Genomic DNA, 17,927 nt, shown 5'->3' with positions numbered 1-17,927 from the left:
CATGCTCGATAATATTGTTTTCAGTCATGAACCGAACCATCCAGCTACGAGATGAATCATGACATTATAAAAATGATTCAGAGCCAAAAAAATATTTGAAAAACGAATAGAAAGGCAAATGTGCAAGACTGTGTACTTAACTTTTTAAAAGAGGGAATGAACTACATATGCCATAAAGCATTGCGACTAAGGTATTCCTTTCCCCTCACTTTCAATCGGCTTTTATTTATATTATTATATAATATGATTATATTATATTTTTTATACAGTCTATGGCTTCAACCACATTTGCGAAACCTTAGAGTATATAGAACTGGAACTAATGGCAAGTGAGACGTAATCAACACGGAAAAGTCAGCAGCTGTACCACAGTGGCGTCATCATGTTGACAAATGAGCGAATGCTAGTTGGTCAGCGAGCGTTAGCTTTACCGCTCCATTCAGACTAACAGAAGACCAGCTAACGTAACAAAATTTTGCACACACAGAACAAACATGTTTACTTCCCAGACTTCTTCGATCCAGGATTCCTTTGACGTTGAAGACAAGGATACGGATTTTGACAATGAAGAAATTGTGGGCTATAATCAGAAAACACAGCAGTTAAACTGCTATTATTCAATCTATTTCTATCAAAGTACTAGGTAAGTAAATTCATTCTGAATGCCGTAGTTGTTGCTAGCCAAGTTTTTCCAAAAGCCTTTGTATTGAAGCCTGCTAACATATATTCATTTTAGATATTCTAGCTAGCTATCTGAGGTCTAAAAACATTCCATGAATGCTAGCTCAGTGATGTTCCTAACGGAATTTTCTGTCAGTGCGTTGTTGGTGACATTATTAGCTTGCTAGCTGTCTTCATGGTGTCTTGCCTAGGGCGCTAATAGCTAGCTAAATTGAATTAAGATAACAACAAATTCCAATGTGTTACGTTTATCTTGCGTGTATAGAGGCTTGCTTATCATTCTGTATTTGTGTTGACAGATAGCTTGCTAGTGCTAGCTAACCTTTCGAGTTAACGTTAACTGGTTGCTGTCTTATCTGTCAAATAGCTTTGTATGGCGTCAAAGCTGTCCGGCATGTGAATAGCTATGTAACGTTAGTTATTGTAAAACTCATAGCTAGCCGATTCCCTAAAATACTGGAAATTCCATAAACCACTGGAGTTATAGTGAGCTAACGTTTGTTATTGTTTTTAACATTGTAATATATAAATGTAGCTATACGTGCTGATGTGTTAGTTGTTTACTCGTCATTTTATGTGGCTGGTGGGCTTATTTACAGTTGCTTTAGGCAGGAGAGTACAGTGATCCCCTTTCCTAAATTTCTCTCTTAAATCTTTGGGTTGTCATCGAGCCGAAGTGGCCGGCAGTCGTAGGGCTATACAGCAGGTTCATTTAGTCGTTACTAACATGCTATGGACACGCTATTGACTGTCTTAGATCAGAGGCAGCCGACGTCCAGTTGGCTAGGAGTCACAGAAGAACTGAGTCCACAACAAGTGAGGATGACTTTAGGTAAAGAAGGTCATGACCGCCGCTGCAATAATTGCAATTATGTGGAACTTGGAAGTCTGTGGAGTGTTGTGCTTTGGTGTGTGGCTAAATGGCAGATAATCGCATCGAATCAAAACGCCTGTCTTGATCATGTGACCCATCACAATTTAAACCGAATCTTTTCATGATCGCAAGGAATGCGGTTCGTGTGTGGCGTGTGTTCATTTTCATCGGGCTTCAGCGCTGTGTGTCTGCATGCCGCTATCCGTATGAAGACTTACCCCTCCCTAAACTATAGCCGCTAACTGGCCCCTGCAGTCTCTCATTAGTAGACACGAGCTTGCCCTCGGAAGCTGAGCCGGAGTTGCGCTCCTACATTTCCCGGAGGCTGAGCAAGGGGGCGCTGTTGGGCGGAATGGGAAACATCGCCACGGTGGAACTCAGGTAACCATGATATTTTCGCTGTCAAGTAGACTGTCTCTTGCATCCACAATGTTGTATCGTCCATGGTTTTTCTACAAAGAGGGGGCAGTCAATCCTACATAATAATACATTCTGAACTGATCTCTTGCCATGTGAAGATTTGGATAAAGTGCGTTTGGGAAAACCTTGAAGCTTTCATCCACAATGGTCAAACTCTACAAAATAATGGATTTATTGTACTGTACTGGATGCTCTTATTTTCTTGACATGTTTTAATCTTTTATTCAGAGTCAATAGAGACATGGTGTGGTCTAACGGGACAGGGTTTGTGGTTTTTTTCGGGACTTTCAGTGTCCCTGAACAGGCGGTTGGGTGTTACTGCTGCCTGTTGGAGCAGGAGAGGTCACCGGACCAGCCAGAAGGAGAGGGAAATGGGGACTACGTGGTGTGTTTCCTGGGAGGGTCCGAGAAGGGCCTCAACCTATATCCTTTACAGAACCGTTCCAGTCGCTAGTCAGAGATCAGCGGTATTTAGCCAATCAGTAGCCTTCACATAACAGACGTCCGCACAGACGAAGCGAGCAGGTGCTGCCATGTGTGTAGCCCGTTTAGTTGGGCTAGTTCGCTAATGAAGCGCAGTAAAGGTGTGGAAAAGCAAGCCTGACTGGTAACGCGTTTGCCTGAGGAATCTATGGAAGAGCGAGAGCTGTGGCTTCAGATCCCACCCTGGACTCAGGCAAATCTCTAGCTCCTTCATTACACATGCACAGATATTTCCCCGGTAGATGGTAACTTTAGAGCCTTCCTTAAATTCGCTTACCCTTTCTACATTCGGGGGGTCCTGGGCCTAAACACCCGAGGGAAACCTCAAATTTGTCGACTTGGGCTAACCAAACCGTCCAACGCCCATGGCAGCAGTCTTCTGCTGACAGAGCCATCTCAAATTACGCGAAGGCTCGGAATGATTTGTGCAAGCATATCAGAAAAGGCAAAAGGAGTTTTAAAACTTTAGCTTAAGATGCACTTTTACCACAGTTCTGTAGCATACTGCATTTAAAATGTCCACTGCTCTTACAGCACTGTTATAATATTGCTTATATATTTCTGTACTTCTAAGAATGACTGTTTATTGATATGCGCCATTGAATGTACTGTACATGTACCGTTAACAAATTGTACAATATAAAGTAAAGATGATGGTTGTAATTATTACTACTGTAACTCTGGGTGCAGTGTATAATGAATTAGCCATTTTGAACACCGTGTTCCTTGACTGAGCACACATTCAGACTGGAGCTGGATAAGTATGTGCAGGGGCTACAGAGCAGCCTCAGCCCGGAGGTAAGCACACACTTCACCTCGCTGCCCTTCGGTGAAAATAGCAGAGCTCTTCCAGCACTCGAGGCCCACAAACATGCAGGTTTAACTCCAGTCCGGGAGGGCCACAGTGTCTGCAGGTTTAACTCCAGTCCTGGAGGGCCACAGTGTCTGCAGGTTTAACTCCAGTCCTGGAGGGCCACAGTGCCTGCAGGTTTAACTCCAGTCCTGGAGGGCCACAGTGCCTGCAGGTTTAACTCCAGTCCTGGAGGGCCGCAGTGTCTGCAAGTTTAACTCCAGTCCTGGAGGGCCGCAGTGTCTGCAGGTTTAACTCCAGTCCTGGAGGGCCGCAGTGTCTGCAGGTTTAACTCCAGTCCTGGAGGGCCGTTCTGCAGTTATCCGTGAGGTCAACTCCAGTCCTGGAGGGCCGCAGTGTCTGCAGGTTTAACTCCAGTCCTGGAGGGCCGCAGTGTCTGCAGGTTTAACTCCAGTCCTGGAGGGCCGCAGTGTCTGCAGGTTTAACTCCAGTCCTGGAGGGCCGCAGTGTCTGCAGGTTTAACTCCAGTCCTGGTGGGCCACAGTGTCTGTAGGTTTAACTCCAGTCCTGGAGGGCCACCGTGTCTGCAGGTTTAACTCCAATCCTGGAGGGCCACAGTGTCTGCTGGTTTAACTCCAATCCTGGAGGGTCGCAGTGTCTGCAGGTTTTGGTGTGAAATTTAAAGCCAGCGATTTGCTGAAGACTTCACACGGCTTGTTTGAAGGGAAACCACAAAACCTACACACGGTGGCCTTCTGGGACTGGAGTTTGAGTGTGCACTGTGCAAGTTTAGGGAAACTGCTTTGTTGTTAGAACAATGCCTTCTTCCCGGGCGTCTTCCCGTAAGTTAGCCGCAAGCATTGAGACTGTGCACAGGTGCGCTCCTTGTCCTTCTCACAGCGTTGCTGCTGCTTACCTGTGTCTCAGCTGCCGAACCTGGAGACGGAGATCAGGCCGTACCTGAGCCGCTGGTACGAGGAGTCCGTCCTGCACATCTACAGAGTGGTGCAGCTGGTCCAGGGGAACATCAGCTATCTGCTCCACGCTGTAAGCGACCTCTGACCCCGACCGGTATCGGCACGTCCTGAACCTCGTAGAGACGATGGATCCGTGATCTGTGCACTCCCGGTGTGTCTGTTGGACAAGCTGCTCTGGATGGGAGCGTCTGACAAATGCCAGTAATCTTAACAGCGGATGGAAGTTCACCATCCGATTTGTGTGTAGAACATCTATGGACAAAACTGTCTATACAAAATAATAATAATAATAATAAATTGCGTGTGTGTGTAGCTAGCCTTATAGCTATCAGTTTACATTTCAAACATAGCATAGCACAAAGACCAAAGCTCCCAACTAAATACAGCTCAACATTCTTAGTCTGCACAGTATGTACGTGCGTCACCACAGGTGGAGTGGTGTTTACCTACAGTCTAGGTGGGCCTGCATAGATTTCACTGACAGTGCTTGGCGGTGGCAGGTCCCCGCAGGTAACCGTGGAAATTGGGCTAACGTGAGCATGTGCCATTGTGTTGAAGGCTCTCAGCCACACCCACATGGAAGTGACCGGTGCTGATGAGAGAACCAAGGCTGACGTTGCCAGGTGACGCTTTGCTACATGGGGAGGTGGGGGGTGGGGTATAACTGAACTGTTCAGATCTACTTCTACAACCCAATAATTGTGAACTTAAAGGCATACTATGCTGGATTTTTAGCCTTGCTGTTGTCCTGTATTTACAATTCTCCATCCTCATGACCAGGCTGTGCTGCTGTAGGTTTATAAGTCTGAGCATCAATATGACCAGGCTGTGCTGCTGTAGGTTTGTAAGACTGAGCATTAGTATGACCAGGCTGTGCTGCTGCAGGTTTATAAGCCTGAGCATTAGTATGACCAGGCTGTGCTGCTGCAGGTTTGTAAGACTGAGCATTAGTATGACCAGGCTGTGCTGCTGCAGGTTTATCAGACTGAGCATTAGTATGACCAGGCTGTGCTGCTGCAGGTTTATCAGACTGAGCATTAGTATGACCAGGCTGTGCTGCTGTAGGTTTATAAGACTGAGCATTAGTATGACCAGGCTGTGCTGCTGTAGGTTTATAAGACTGAGCGTTAGTATGACCAGGCTGTGCTGCTGCAGGTTTATAAGACTGAGCATTAGTATGACCAGGCTGTGCTGCTGCAGGTTTATAAGACTGAGCATTAGTATGACCAGGCTGTGCTGCTGCAGGTTTATAAGACTGAGCATTAGTATGACCAGGCTGTGCTGCTGCAGGTTTGTAAGACTGAGCATTAGTATGACCAGGCTGTGCTGCTGCAGGTTTGTAAGACTGAGCATTAGTATGACCAGGCTGTGCTGCTGCAGGTTTATAAGACTGAGCATTAGTATGACCAGGCTGTGCTGCTGCAGGTTTGTAAGACTGAGCATTAGTATGACCAGGCTGTGCTGCTGCAGGTTTGTAAGACTGAGCATTAGTATGACCAGGCTGTGCTGCTGCAGGTTTGTAAGACTGTGCATTAGTATGACCAGGCTGTGCTGCTGCAGGTTTGTAAGACTGTGCATTAGTATGACCAGGCTGTGCTTTTGTAGGTTTATAACGACTGAGCATTAGTATGACCAGGCTGTGCTGCTGCAGGTTTATAAGACTGAGCATTAGTATGACCAGGCTGTGCTGCTGCAGGTTTGTAAGACTGAGCATTAGTATGACCAGGCTGTGCTGCTGCAGGTTCATAAAGGCCGCCAGTCTGCAGGGCCTGGTTCAGGAGGACACGCCCTCCGCGTCGCTGTGCAAGGCCGTCTCCGAGGACTCTCACTCTGACCTGGTGATGGACTGCTCCTCCACTCCACCCACCCTCACCAACGCAGGTCTGTCTGTCTGTCTGGCTGTCTGTCTGCCTGCCTCACTCCCTGCCTGCCTGCCTGTCTTCCTGTCTGTCTGTCTGTCTGTCTGTCTGTCTGTCTGGCTGTCTGTCTGCCTGCCTCCCTCCCTGCCTGCCTGCCTGCCTGCCTGTCTGTCTTCCTGTCTGTCTGTCTGTCTGCCTGCCTCCCTCCCTCCCTCCCTGCCTGTCTGTCTGTCTGCCTGCCTGCCTGCCTGCCTGCCTGTCTGTCTGTCTGTCTGTCTGTCTGTCCATGTGTTGTACCCCAGTCTGATCCCCCCCTCTGTTACAACACAGGTCTGTCTGTCTGTCTGTCTGCCCATGTGCCGTACCCTAGTTTAATCTCCCCCTCTCTCACTACACAAGTCAGTCTGCTTTCTCTGTTCGTCTGTCCATGTGTCGTACCTCAGTCTAACCTCCCCCTCTTACAACACAGGTCCGTCTGCCTGTCCTTCTGTCTATATTCCATAACCCAGTCTAATCTCTCTCACCACACCTGTCAACAGTCCACTGTCCCAGTCTAAATCCCTATCCCTCACCAACTCCGGTCAGTCTTATTAGTGTGTAACCGACTAAACCTTCCCCGGTTGCTCTACCTGACCAGCGTGCCACAGATCTACCTCACCTCCCCCCCTCAAACACACAGCCGTGAGCTCCCGTCCCTCACTGACCGTCTGACGGCCGTTCTTGCGTCTCCCGCAGTCAGCAACCGTTTCTGTGACGACTGGATCCAGGCTTTCCTCAACGCGGCGGAGAGCTGCAACCCCTTCCTGCTGCGGCAGATCCTGGAGAACTTCAAACTCAAGGTGCGCGCGCGTCCGGCCTGGGAGAGGGGGAGGGGCCCGCGGGTAGGACCCGGAATTCCACTTTCCGAGGGGGGTGGGGGGTGGGGATATGTATAACAAGTGTAATTTTAATTCTAATTGTTCCCCACCAAGCAATTTTTTAGGTTTCAGTTTTTAAAGACTTGCCTATACGCAATAGATGTTTGTTACAGCAGAACTGCACACGCTCGTCACTGCCAATTTTATCTCTCTGAGAAATATGCATGGCATCCTTGAGCAATCTAAGCACATTTTATATTCATTATTCAAGGATGCCATGCATATTTCTCAGAGAAATAAAATCGGCAGTGACGTGCAGTTCTGCTGTAACAAATATCTATTGTGTATTTGAGGTTTTTACGGTCTCTGAAAAAGAGTCAAGTCGTTAAAAACTGAAACCCAAGGGAAGTGCTTGGTGGGGGGACTTTGGTAGCCGTGCCGACGGGGGAGAGTACAGATTCACGGGGAAGTGAAAACGCTGGAGCTCCGCCCACCCGCCCACGCGGCGCCAGGTCCAGCGAACGAGCGTGAGAAACGAGCAGAGGAAGGCGACCGTAACGAGGCCCCCCTCCCCCCCTCCCTCTCTCCCTCCCTCCCTCATCCCCGCCCCCCCCTCACTCACCACAGGCCATCCAGGACATGAACAACCTGAAGCGCTTCATCCGGCAGGCGGAGATGAGCCACTACGCGCTGTTCCGCTGCTGCCTGTTCCTGCAGGGCTGCGGGAACGGCGACGTGCTGCTGCAGAACGCCCGCGCCGAGCACAGCGGCCTGCTCGAGGCCTGCGGCATCATCCGCGTGCTGGAGGAGTTCCTGAGCGAGCAGGCGCAGTCTGCTAGCGCCGCCGCTAGCAGCGCCGCCGCCGCCGCCGTCGCGCGCTGACTCCTCCGGGCCAGCAGGGCGGCGACTGTCACCGCAGACCGGCCCTCGCTCCTTACACACGCACACTTCAGCTGCACGTCCCACAGATCAAGGGCACCCATCATCAGGATTATCATCTGTATCTGCTCCATCATCTCCTAACCAGGTTAACTGGCTCCAGAGAATAAGTTGTTGGTTCTCAAATGTGGAGCAAAGCTAATTTTATTTTTTTTAAATGACTAAAAGTACTAACTTAATGAAATTAAGTCAGAACTTCCTTTGGAGAGGACCAGCTGAAGACTAGTCCAGGAGACTTAAGTTTAGACTTTTCTGAGCCTTTTTTAACTGCCTCATCCTGCTAAGTAATAATAGAGTAACATGTAAAAATCATATCTGTAAATACCTGTGCTGTGTCTGGTGCCCATTAACTCTGGTGTAAATCTGACCTCTCAACATTTTCATGTCTGCTAAATCGAACAAGACCATAAATTGTTATATATAGTCCCTCTGAGTTCTGTAACCTTTGCGTGTGGTCCTGTAAGGTCCTAGGATTTGTAAGCTGAGGTACAGTGTAATGTTACAAGCATGAAGTATCTGGGTGACTTTTAAAACTACCCCCCCACCCATCCCCATTTTCTCCCCATTCCAAACTTTCTCCCCAGTTTGGAACAGCTAGTCATTGCCACACTGTGATTCTCACGGCAGTCTCCGCAGTCGATTTTACAGACGAGCATGTTCTCTCCTCCAAAGCATCTCACAGCTGCTTCTTTCTCATATTTAAAAAAGTTGGCTCACACAGACACACGTCAGAGGAAGACATTTTGTGCAGCCCAGCAGTACCCATTTGGACCAGTAGGGGGTCACTGGTGCGCAAGGAGACGGTGTAATCACCACTGGCATTTGTCTTGTCATAACACTTAAAAGTCAACAGAAGGTTGATCAAGATCCTTAAGACATTTTTCTTCCGCAACATTTCAAATAAACACCGTGCACTACAGGCATATGACGGTCAGGCGTATGACAGGTTAATCCTGTCCTGAAATGTATTGTCATTGCTTTGAAGCTACGCCTCATTGAGTAGTAGGCATTTTGACTATTTAAAAAAAAAAAAAAGTACATTATTGCCATCATTGGCAGAAGGTTTTTTTTGTGTTGTTATTAAAGTAGCATAGTGGATGGTAAATGAAGTATGTTGTTTACAGTAATTATTTACAGTGTATACTTTTTCCCCAACCCTGCGTCATTGGAGAACTACATCATATGCCTCCATATAATGATGCTCAATACATCTGTGTGAGTTATATTTTCATACCCAGATTTGTCTACGCTTCAGGTTGTCTTGTGAAAGCAGTATGTAAAATGAAATATGAAACCAAGTGTACTGTGAAGCGAAGGACTGCAGTCTGATAAGATTACAGAGGGGAGGTTGAGCTGCTCTCTCAACTCTCGCGGTGTCCTTACGGTGAAGAACACTACTGTTTTTGAAATGTATTTAAATTTGTGACATCATTCCGGTGTGATTCAGCTAACATTGTGACTAAAGTCGTCTTGTAAAAGGAGAGAAATAAACCTCAAAACGATGAATACTTCTGGACTTTGATTTTGGTTGTCAGAGATTCTGGTCGGCATTTATCGTATCATTACTGTTTAACAAGGCTTTCCCTTTCTCTTTCTCTCTCTGTCTCTCTTTCCTCCTCCCCTTCTACATCACTCTCTGTGTCCCCCCTCATTTTTTCCTCCCTTGCTGCCTCCCAGTTTCCTTCCCATGCTAACTCCACTTCATTGGCTCGTTGGGATAATTGATCTTAATGAGGTGGAAGTGAATAACAAAGCAGTAAGAAATAGCTTCCGCGGAGAGTGTGTTTATTGCAGTGCATTACCACTAAAAAAATAAAAATAAATAATAATAATAATTTTCCGGCATTCACATGCAAATATGTTCCAAACATTAACGATTGGTTGCAGGCCCCACGGCTCCGGCAGACCTGTGGTAACCCTGGTAACGGTTCGGGTGGTCAGCTACCCCTCCGCAGCAGGTGTCATCCATCCCACCGTCCCGCTTTGGAAACTGGCCTGGTCACCCTGCGGGACGCCCCCGCCGTCAGGCAGCCAGGCCCGTTCCGATTGGGTCCCTGGAATGAGCACATCCGGTCATCCATTTCTGAGCGGCCCCATGGAACACAGGCAGGGAGACCCACATACTGTACAGCACACCTGACAGTTTAAATCCAGTCACTATTTTAAATGCTGTTCAAATCTGAAAGCCCTTGGAGTTTTACACTAAGTGTGTTACTAACCAAAATGTAACAACCATACTACTGTAAAAAAAAAAAAAAAAAAAATTCTGAATATTGGTGAAATATGTTTATCTGCAGGACTTTTACTGGTGTCTCTGAAGGATTACAGTATTTAAGGTGAAGTATGTGTTCCAGGTCTGGGTGCACAATGTCGCAGGGGACAGTCTGGTTCAGAACATGGAGAGATGAGTGGATTTAGGTCAGCCATTTTAAAAATGCGGCAAATTGAAAATATAGCCAATTTACCTTTTTTTTTTTCTTCCAAACTCAGTATTCACAAAGTGTGATGTGCAGATTAATGAGAATAATACTGCACTGGATGCACAACAGATGAGAAAAGCATTTACTATAAGAAAACAAACAGTCTCTTTCTCAAATCGAAAGGACTATCTGCACGTAGCCTAAAGACACCATAGATGTTCACAACAAGCACAAACTGATTCCCAGCCTTACCGATACTCCGTTCCGACAGCCTTCTCAGCAAAGAACTCGGTACATCATAGATGCTCTCCTCAATTACTCTGTACCCTTGAAAGGAAGGAAAAAACAAATATTGCAAACAAAAGACAAACCTTTTAAGTACGGCTACGATAGTTAGGATATGTCGAAGCTGGAGTTGAAATTGCAAATGTTGTATTTTCTTTGCCAAAACATGTTTAATGCCACTTAAATTAGATTTTTACACAAAACAATACTAAAATAAAAAAAAAACAATCCATTTCTGAATTTGTTAAATTGTCATGTATTTGAGAGATGATGTGTGGTTGTGAGAAGTTTGTCAGGTTTGGTCAAGAGAGAATAACGCAGGGTCTAAACGTGTGAGGTTTGAGTTACCCCACCTGGGTGTGTGTGTGTGTGGGGGAGAGGTGTGTGTGCGTGTATGTGTGTGTGTGAGAGAGAGGTGTGTGTGTGTGTGTGTGTGTGCATGTATGTGTGTGTGTGAGAGAGAGGTGTGTGTGTTTGTATGTGTGTGTGCTTGCGTGTGTGTGTGAGAGAGAGGTGTGTGTGTGTGTGTGTGTGTGTGGGAGAGGTGTGTGTGCGTATGTGTGTGTGTGTGTGTAGAGAGAGGTGTGTGTGTGTGTGTGTGTGTGCGTGTGTGAGAGTGTGTGTGTGTGTGTGTGTGTGTGTGCATGTGTGAGAGTGTGTGTGTGTGTGTGTGTGCGTGTGTGTGTGTGAGAGGTGTGTTATCTCACCTGGGGGCGGGTCCTCAGTGACCCTCATGTTGCTCAGCGGGACGTCGTATATGCCCTCTTCCTCCTGAAGCAGATGCGCCGCTGTGGGGAAGGGTGCAGCGTCAGCAAATACAGTTCATATTCCCAATCTCATTCCACATGGCACTTCAGGGCCTCCATAGAAAATAAAAAACTGAAATGCACACAAATATTGAGTTTATGATGTGGTTCAGCAAAGGTGTTGCTGGATACTCATTGGTCGATGTGAATTCCTTCCTTTGAGGACCAATCACTGCGAGACGGAGGTCTGTGAGGAGGCGGTAACACTCACTTGTCCTGCATGGCAGTACGTCATAGTCATCCGCTTCGGCATCCTCCTCTTCCTCGTCCGGCGGCCCCTGGCTGGATCTCCAGAGGCCGCTGTCGAAGGCTGCAGCTGAAACTGAAGGTAAGACCATGAGAAGAAAAAGAAAAGAGGCTCCAGAAGCCTGACTGTGCTAAAAGTGCTTTTTACCTTCTCAAGAAAGTACATCAACTGAAAATGGAGAAATTAAAAAGTGACATGGCTGGAAGCTTCGCTATTTTCGCTGCAACACACTGCAGACAAAATGCACACCTTAATGCAGAGGATGCCACACTACATACATTACAAGACACTAATATGTTCCAGAGATATTCACCAGCTTTACTGCCCTATTTTTAAAAACACAGAAAACTGCAAAATGGTGACTGAGGAGAAAGCAAACAAAGCTAAACCAATAGAGACATTCAGCAGAATGAGCAGAGAGAGAGAGAGAGAGAGAGAGAGAGAGAGAGAAAGTGAGAGAGAGAGAGAGAGAGAAGAGAAAGAGAGAGAGAGAGAGAAGAGAGAGAGAGAGAGAGAGAGAGAGTGAGAGAGAGAGAGAGAGAGAGAGGGAGAGAGGGAGAGAGGGAGAGAGAGAGAGAGAGAGACGCTCTGCCCTGACTGACCGAGTGAAACAGGATTTGAAGCGGCGGTTGGGGGTGTGGCTGGACAGCGGGGGTCAAGGGTCAGGGTCGTCCCGTTCCACGGTTCGGAGGCAGCGCGGAGACGCCCTCTGTCCAACTCCCGCCTCTCGCCCCCTGACGGGACGCTGCGAGGGCTGCCCCGCCAACTCGGCCTCAGCTCCGCCCCCTCCTGCCTGTGGCAAGCCCCGCCCCCCACAGAGAGACACAGCGCAGGAGATTAGCCAAAGCTTCCAAACGCCTGCCTCACTGTACCTCCACACACAAATACAGCCACAGTATTACACAGAGGAACACGCAACCCCCCCCCCCCCCTAAACCAAACCCCCTACAACTGCCTCCAGTCACACCCCTACGAAAGTGCACAAAACATCTTAAACACTGAAAAACAATCTGTTCCCCTCAGTAGCACACAAGTGCAGGTTTAGACATGGGTACCTCCGGAGAACACTCATCATGAACAATTACGAATCCCACAGTATTTAAAATAGTAAAATAGTTAAAATTGAAAAAAAAATATTTGGGCACCTGAAATCCAGTAATACAACCTATCAGTGATCCCAATTAGCCCAGATCAATGACAAGGCTGCATATTTGGCCAAACTCATTGGGAAACTGAGTAACCAACAGAGGACTGTCAAAATTTACGTTAAATATTTAACGATTGGTGTCACATAGCACACAATGTAAAATAAGGTTTCATGTCTTTGTGTAGCACCTGTTCTCCTGCACACAGCCCTCGTATGTAACACTGTCCATGTTTTTCAGTGATGTATGCATCTTTGTGGGGGCAGGGGCGGAGGGGATTGGACGAGGGGGGGGGCTCTTACCAGATGCAGGCAGGATTGGGGTGCCTGTGTCCAGGGGACTGCATGGCCCTCCACAGGAGGCCAACCCAGGTCTGTCTGAGGTCTGCCGTGTCTGCTGCCTGGCTCCACAGCCAGGGGGCGACAGAGAGCCGTGAAAAACAAACACCTCTCCAGCAATGACCAGATAAAACAGGCTTCACCCTACCCATAAAGGGGCGGGGCTACCCCATGGGCTGTCAATCACCATCTCGTCTGGACTAATCAAGAGACTTTGCTCCCTCTCAAAGCAATATGATATAAACACGGGTCAGATAAGCCAATAGCGTTGGCATCACTTGATACCGTAGTTGCGGCTGTTTATGGGTTCATTAAGCTTCAACCTTCCACTGCTAATCCAGAGTCCAGGTATCTGTTGTCCTGGATACCAAGGCCACAACAGAAAAACAATTTTTGGGTGTACAGAGCTTATTGAAACTGGCTAAGGGCAAGAGCCATTCGAGTGGTCACCCACGTTACGTGTCATAAGTTAGAGTGGCTGTCTCCTATCACAGGGCACAGTGAATGGCAGCATCGCACACTTCTACTGAGGATCGCTCACCAGCAGTTTCTTTTTCCCGTTGTTCATACTGATCTCAAAAGCGTAGCGTTTTCCCTCCGCCTTCTGGACTTCACGCACTGACTGTACCTGGTCAAACACACAAGCGGAGACACACAGGTGCTGAAGACATCACAGCCTCTCAGTTGCTACTACTATTATTATTATTATTTTATTCAGCCATTATAGTCACATTGAGACACATCTTTTTTTGCAAGTGAGCCCTGGAGCCTGCATGTCTTTGGACTGCGGGAGGAAACCCGAGTAAACCCTAAAGGAAACCCACGAAAAAGAGTATCCAGAACTCGAACCCAGAAGACCAAACCCAAGACTGGCTTCAGCCTGGACCAAGACACAGGCTAGAAACCTTGTCTTCCAGCAAAGGGACAAGCCGTTATTTTTCCTTCTGATGAGCAGAAAAGAAATAATGAGCTAGCCTGGTTAATTAGAGACCCCCCCTCCACAACACTACTCTCCATGGCATCCATTTTGAAAATCAGCCACACCTACAGATGAAGAAATATCTCTCCACGGATCACTGAACACTCACCATACATCCCATGGCTTATCTGAGTGGGAAAGAGGTGACATCTTTTGAGAGGGCTGAGGTATAAATTCAACTAAGATTTTGATTGCGATTTAGTATGGAAATCAGACACACTATAGCTCCAGACTCTAGCTAATGTAATGTAGCTAATGTGTGGTGAGGGTTCTGGCGCAAAATGGCTGCCGTGCATCACCCAGGTGGGTGCTACACATTGGTGGTGGGTGAGGTGAGTTCCCACTCATCACTGTAAAGCACTTCAAGTGTTCAGAAAAAGTGCTATATAAAAGCAATGATTTATTCATTCATTCATTCATTCAGACTCACCATCCATATGTAATATTGTCCTTTCAGTTGTAACTGTAAAAGCAAAACAAAACGGAGGTCTTACTGAGAAGCAACACCACGTGCAACTTTGTTCTTTATAAATTCACAATTTCTAAATAAAATGATAATCAATGTTTAGATGATATGAAATGTATGTGGTTGTATCACTTTTTTTAAAGAAAATACAGACATTAACATGCACTCTCAGAAAAAGGGTTCTTCAGCTCTCCAGTCTCCAAAGGGGAACACCTTTAACTTCTTTATGGAACCCTCTGTGGTATGTGTGAAAAGTGCAAAAGCTCACAGACTGAACAATTTTGCGTGACAAAGAACACTTGAACCAGACAGGGTTCCTCTGTGAAGACCCTGATGAGCCTTTTAGAACCCTTTCTTCTGAGAGCAATTTTTAAATTTCCAAATATTCACACCATTAATGACATCTCGGGAGCCTTCCCAGCAACACGTACTTACAGAACTTCCTGCTTTCTGAGTGTAGAAACACAGCACTGAGTTTTGCAGCCTGAACCAATAGCTCACCCATTTCAGCTTCTGAAACAAATCACAATAGAGCCCTTTCATGTGTACTGTATGGCATTTTAAAAGCACCTGAAACCTACAATTGAGATATAAGTTTACACACAGGAGAAGTGCTGAGCACTGGTACTGCATTTATTTCAAACAATAAACAAAAGTAGATTAGGGAACATTTTGGAGCACACAAACCACACAAAAAATGTCCACCTTGCAGATAATTAAGTCGAATCCTGGATCAAAAACAACACAGATACAGAAATATCAAAGTACAAAGGATCCTGTGAGTTTGTAAACAGAGAACAGTGGCTATCCTATCTTTTCAAATCAATAGGCTCATATATGCTATTGGTATATGTGACATGTAATACAACTGTACTACAACTGATACATGTTAAAAGGGATTGAATATTTTGGAAAAATAATCCAGTAATATTTGCTAATCACCCACAGTGATGTCTAACAGTGCAATATCACTCACAGTGATTTCTAACAGTGCAAAATCACTCACAGTGATTTCTAACAGTGAGATATCACAGTTATTTCTAATAGTGCGATATCACTCACAGTGATTTCTAATGGTGCAATATCACTCACAGTGATTTCTAAAAGTACGATATCACTCACAGTGATTTATAACAGTGCAATATCACCCACAGTGATTTCTAACAGTGCTGTATCACTCAGTGATTTCTAACAGTGCAATATCACTTGCAGTGATTTCTAACAGTGCAATATCACTTGCAGTGATTTCTAACAGTGCAATATCACCCACAGTGATTTCTAACAGTGCGATATCACCAAGAGTGATTTCTAACAGTGCTGTATCACTCAGTGATTTCTAACAGTGCAATATCACTTGCAGTGATTTCTAACAGTGCAATATCACTTGCAGTGATTTCTAACAGTGCAATATCACCCACAGTGATTTCTAACAGTGCGATATCACCAAGAGTGATTTCTAACTGTGCTGTATCACTCAGTGATTTCTAACAGTGCGATATCACTCAGTGATTTCTAACAGTGCTGTATCACTCACAGTGATTTTTAATGGTACAGTTTGGCACATAAAGGGTGTGTAGGTACACACACACGCACGTGAACATGAACAGTGAGCGCTTTTAACAGCTGCCATGACATAACAGGGATGTGAGAGACTTTGTGGTGTCTGGTTCCTGCACACATTCACACAGAGGCACAAAAGACATTTTTTCCCCACACACAGACTGCGCTTCAGTGTGGTGCCTCAAGAGGGCGACAGACAGGAGTGAACTAGCATGCAGCACAGCAGTCAAAACAAGAGCCAATTAACCTCTTATATATGAGCTGTATAACTCTGAAACAAGTCAAGTGACTATTCGGGGGGGGGGGGGTGTACAAACTCGCACTCAACTTATGTTTATTCTACACACGTCTCTGGCAAGAATAATTATATACACATACATTCATAGACATACGCACAAATACACAAAGACTACATATATGTGTGTGCTGTCTGCATATACTCTACATATATGCGCACCGTACACTTCTTCGAAAACGACAAATACGTAAACTAGCATCAATTCATCAACAAAATCCATGACGATCAATATTTTAGTGACAAATTTTAGCTCATATTCAGAAGGATGACATATAAAATCGCAGCTGGGGCTATGTTTTGTTCCGTTTTAAAGTTACATAAATGAGTGAAATGCCACAAAAAATCTTACCAAGATAATATACCAAATAAAAGAAACCACAAATAAGGAAAACAAAACAATGATCTTACTGAGAAGCAACACCACGTTCAGGTTTGTTATTTATAAATTCACAATTTCAAAATAAAATGATAATCAATGTTTAGGTGATATAAAATGTATGTGGTTATATCACTTTAGTAATGTGACATGTTTATAAGTAAAATCAATATATTAATGGACATGACAACTAACTTTTTGGGTGCAATTAAAGAAAGCATACGAACAACCAATAAAAATAAACAAGTTTAAAAATGAAATTGGGAATTCCTGTAACAATTATTTGTTTTAACAACTAGGTTTTTGGTTGACAAAGCAATCTGAACAGTACCATATTTAAACCCTAAACATAAAGCAACAAGTCAAAGTTTTATGTTGTTAAATCATGCCATTACAAGTTAATTTAGTAGACACTGTATAATAAAAAGATAACAATTATTTAGCACCAACAATAACAAACAGTGAATAAACATGTATTTGTTAAGCAAATTACTGTCATTTTGGGAAACTGATTGTTAGGCTGAGTCCTTTGATGTAATGTTACACAATTTAAAGTGCTCTTCGATATGGACATGAATTTATGACTTAAGAAGAAATTGATTAGTAAGAGAACTCACCATTCTCTTTTTCAAAAAGCTCTCGAACACTAGATGGTCCTCGCCCGTCGACATTCTCTGCGCATCTGCGTCCCGCGACGCCCGTTTCTCACGAGGGCGTTCCTGGTGAGGAATAATTTCAGGGCACCCCACTTCCTCTTTCCAACGGAATAAAAAAAAAACTCCGCTCGCTGAGACCAGAATCCAGTGGGAGCCGCGACTTCTGCATTCTACGATGCCACAAAGGGAGCCTGTTTCTCAGCGCAAGGGAAGCGCGCGAATGCACGTATGACTGCTCTTCGCTCGAAATGGAGAAGAACCTCGTGCAATAAGAAATCACTGGGAAAACCGTAACTGCGCGTTAATAGTAATGAAAAGCACGGGTGGAAACGGTCAAGTCTGTTTCTAAGCCTTTGCTGACAGCCAGGTTTAGAATTTAAGCAGGCGAACAGTGAATTAGCCCAGTAAGAGGTTGTGAGAAAACGTTTGTGGAAGTGTTGAGTACTCACT

The 17,927-nt window shown here is 45.5% G+C and overlaps 2 protein-coding genes across 3 annotated transcripts; one reads left to right on the top strand and one right to left on the bottom strand.

Annotated features, from left to right (window-relative positions):
• Nucleotides 1-284: 284 nt before the first annotated feature.
• Nucleotides 285-9,407, top strand: c17h17orf75 (chromosome 17 C17orf75 homolog). 2 transcript variants are annotated; one of them, XM_064315799.1, is made up of 10 exons: nucleotides 285-643; nucleotides 1,439-1,513; nucleotides 1,811-1,936; nucleotides 2,267-2,396; nucleotides 3,197-3,256; nucleotides 4,197-4,316; nucleotides 4,805-4,869; nucleotides 5,988-6,127; nucleotides 6,841-6,944; nucleotides 7,590-9,407. In XM_064315799.1, exons 1-10 carry the CDS (start codon nucleotides 495-497, stop codon nucleotides 7,842-7,844), a joined length of 1,224 nt encoding a protein of 407 aa, XP_064171869.1. In that variant the 5' UTR covers nucleotides 285-494; the 3' UTR covers nucleotides 7,845-9,407. The 2 variants fall into 2 exon arrangements, with proteins under 2 accessions (XP_064171869.1, XP_064171870.1); XM_064315800.1 differs by lacking the exon at nucleotides 1,439-1,513 and having other exon boundaries at nucleotides 286-643.
• A 258-nt stretch (nucleotides 9,408-9,665) lies between these two features.
• LOC135243777 (uncharacterized) lies at nucleotides 9,666-17,908 on the bottom strand. The gene is made up of 10 exons (XM_064315801.1): nucleotides 17,439-17,908; nucleotides 15,023-15,100; nucleotides 14,552-14,584; nucleotides 13,684-13,770; nucleotides 13,107-13,204; nucleotides 12,262-12,452; nucleotides 11,624-11,734; nucleotides 11,314-11,394; nucleotides 10,574-10,648; nucleotides 9,666-9,955 (listed from the first exon to the last, which is right to left on the bottom strand). Exons 1-10 carry the CDS (start codon nucleotides 17,490-17,492, stop codon nucleotides 9,843-9,845), a joined length of 921 nt encoding a protein of 306 aa, XP_064171871.1. The 5' UTR covers nucleotides 17,493-17,908; the 3' UTR covers nucleotides 9,666-9,842.
• Between the last annotated feature and the right edge of the window lie 19 nt (nucleotides 17,909-17,927).

The sequence above is a fragment of the Anguilla rostrata genome, chromosome 17 (assembly GCF_018555375.3).
Source record: "Anguilla rostrata isolate EN2019 chromosome 17, ASM1855537v3, whole genome shotgun sequence".
Lineage (NCBI taxonomy): Eukaryota > Metazoa > Chordata > Actinopteri > Anguilliformes > Anguillidae > Anguilla > Anguilla rostrata.
The sequence above is the reverse complement of the archived record's forward strand: the minus strand, read 5'-3'. Positions and strand labels throughout refer to the sequence as shown.

Bases quoted from the DNA above. Each gene is read 5' to 3' on its own strand.
- c17h17orf75 (XM_064315799.1), top strand. From the start codon at position 495: ATGTTTACTTCCCAGACTTCTTCGATCCAGGATTCCTTTGACGTTGAA. The intron at 1,514-1,810 runs GTAAAGAAGGTC...TGGCCCCTGCAG, and splicing joins ACAAGTGAGGATGACTTTAG to TCTCTCATTAGTAGACACGA. The intron at 1,937-2,266 runs GTAACCATGATA...CGGGACTTTCAG, and splicing joins ATCGCCACGGTGGAACTCAG to TGTCCCTGAACAGGCGGTTG.
- LOC135243777 (XM_064315801.1), bottom strand. From the start codon at position 17,492: ATGTCGACGGGCGAGGACCATCTAGTGTTCGAGAGCTTTTTGAAAAAG. The intron at 13,205-13,683 runs GTGAGCGATCCT...CTGTGGAGCCAG, and splicing joins ACGGGAAAAAGAAACTGCTG to GCAGCAGACACGGCAGACCT. The intron at 10,649-11,313 runs GTGAGATAACAC...CTTCCTTTCAAG, and splicing joins CACTGAGGACCCGCCCCCAG to GGTACAGAGTAATTGAGGAG.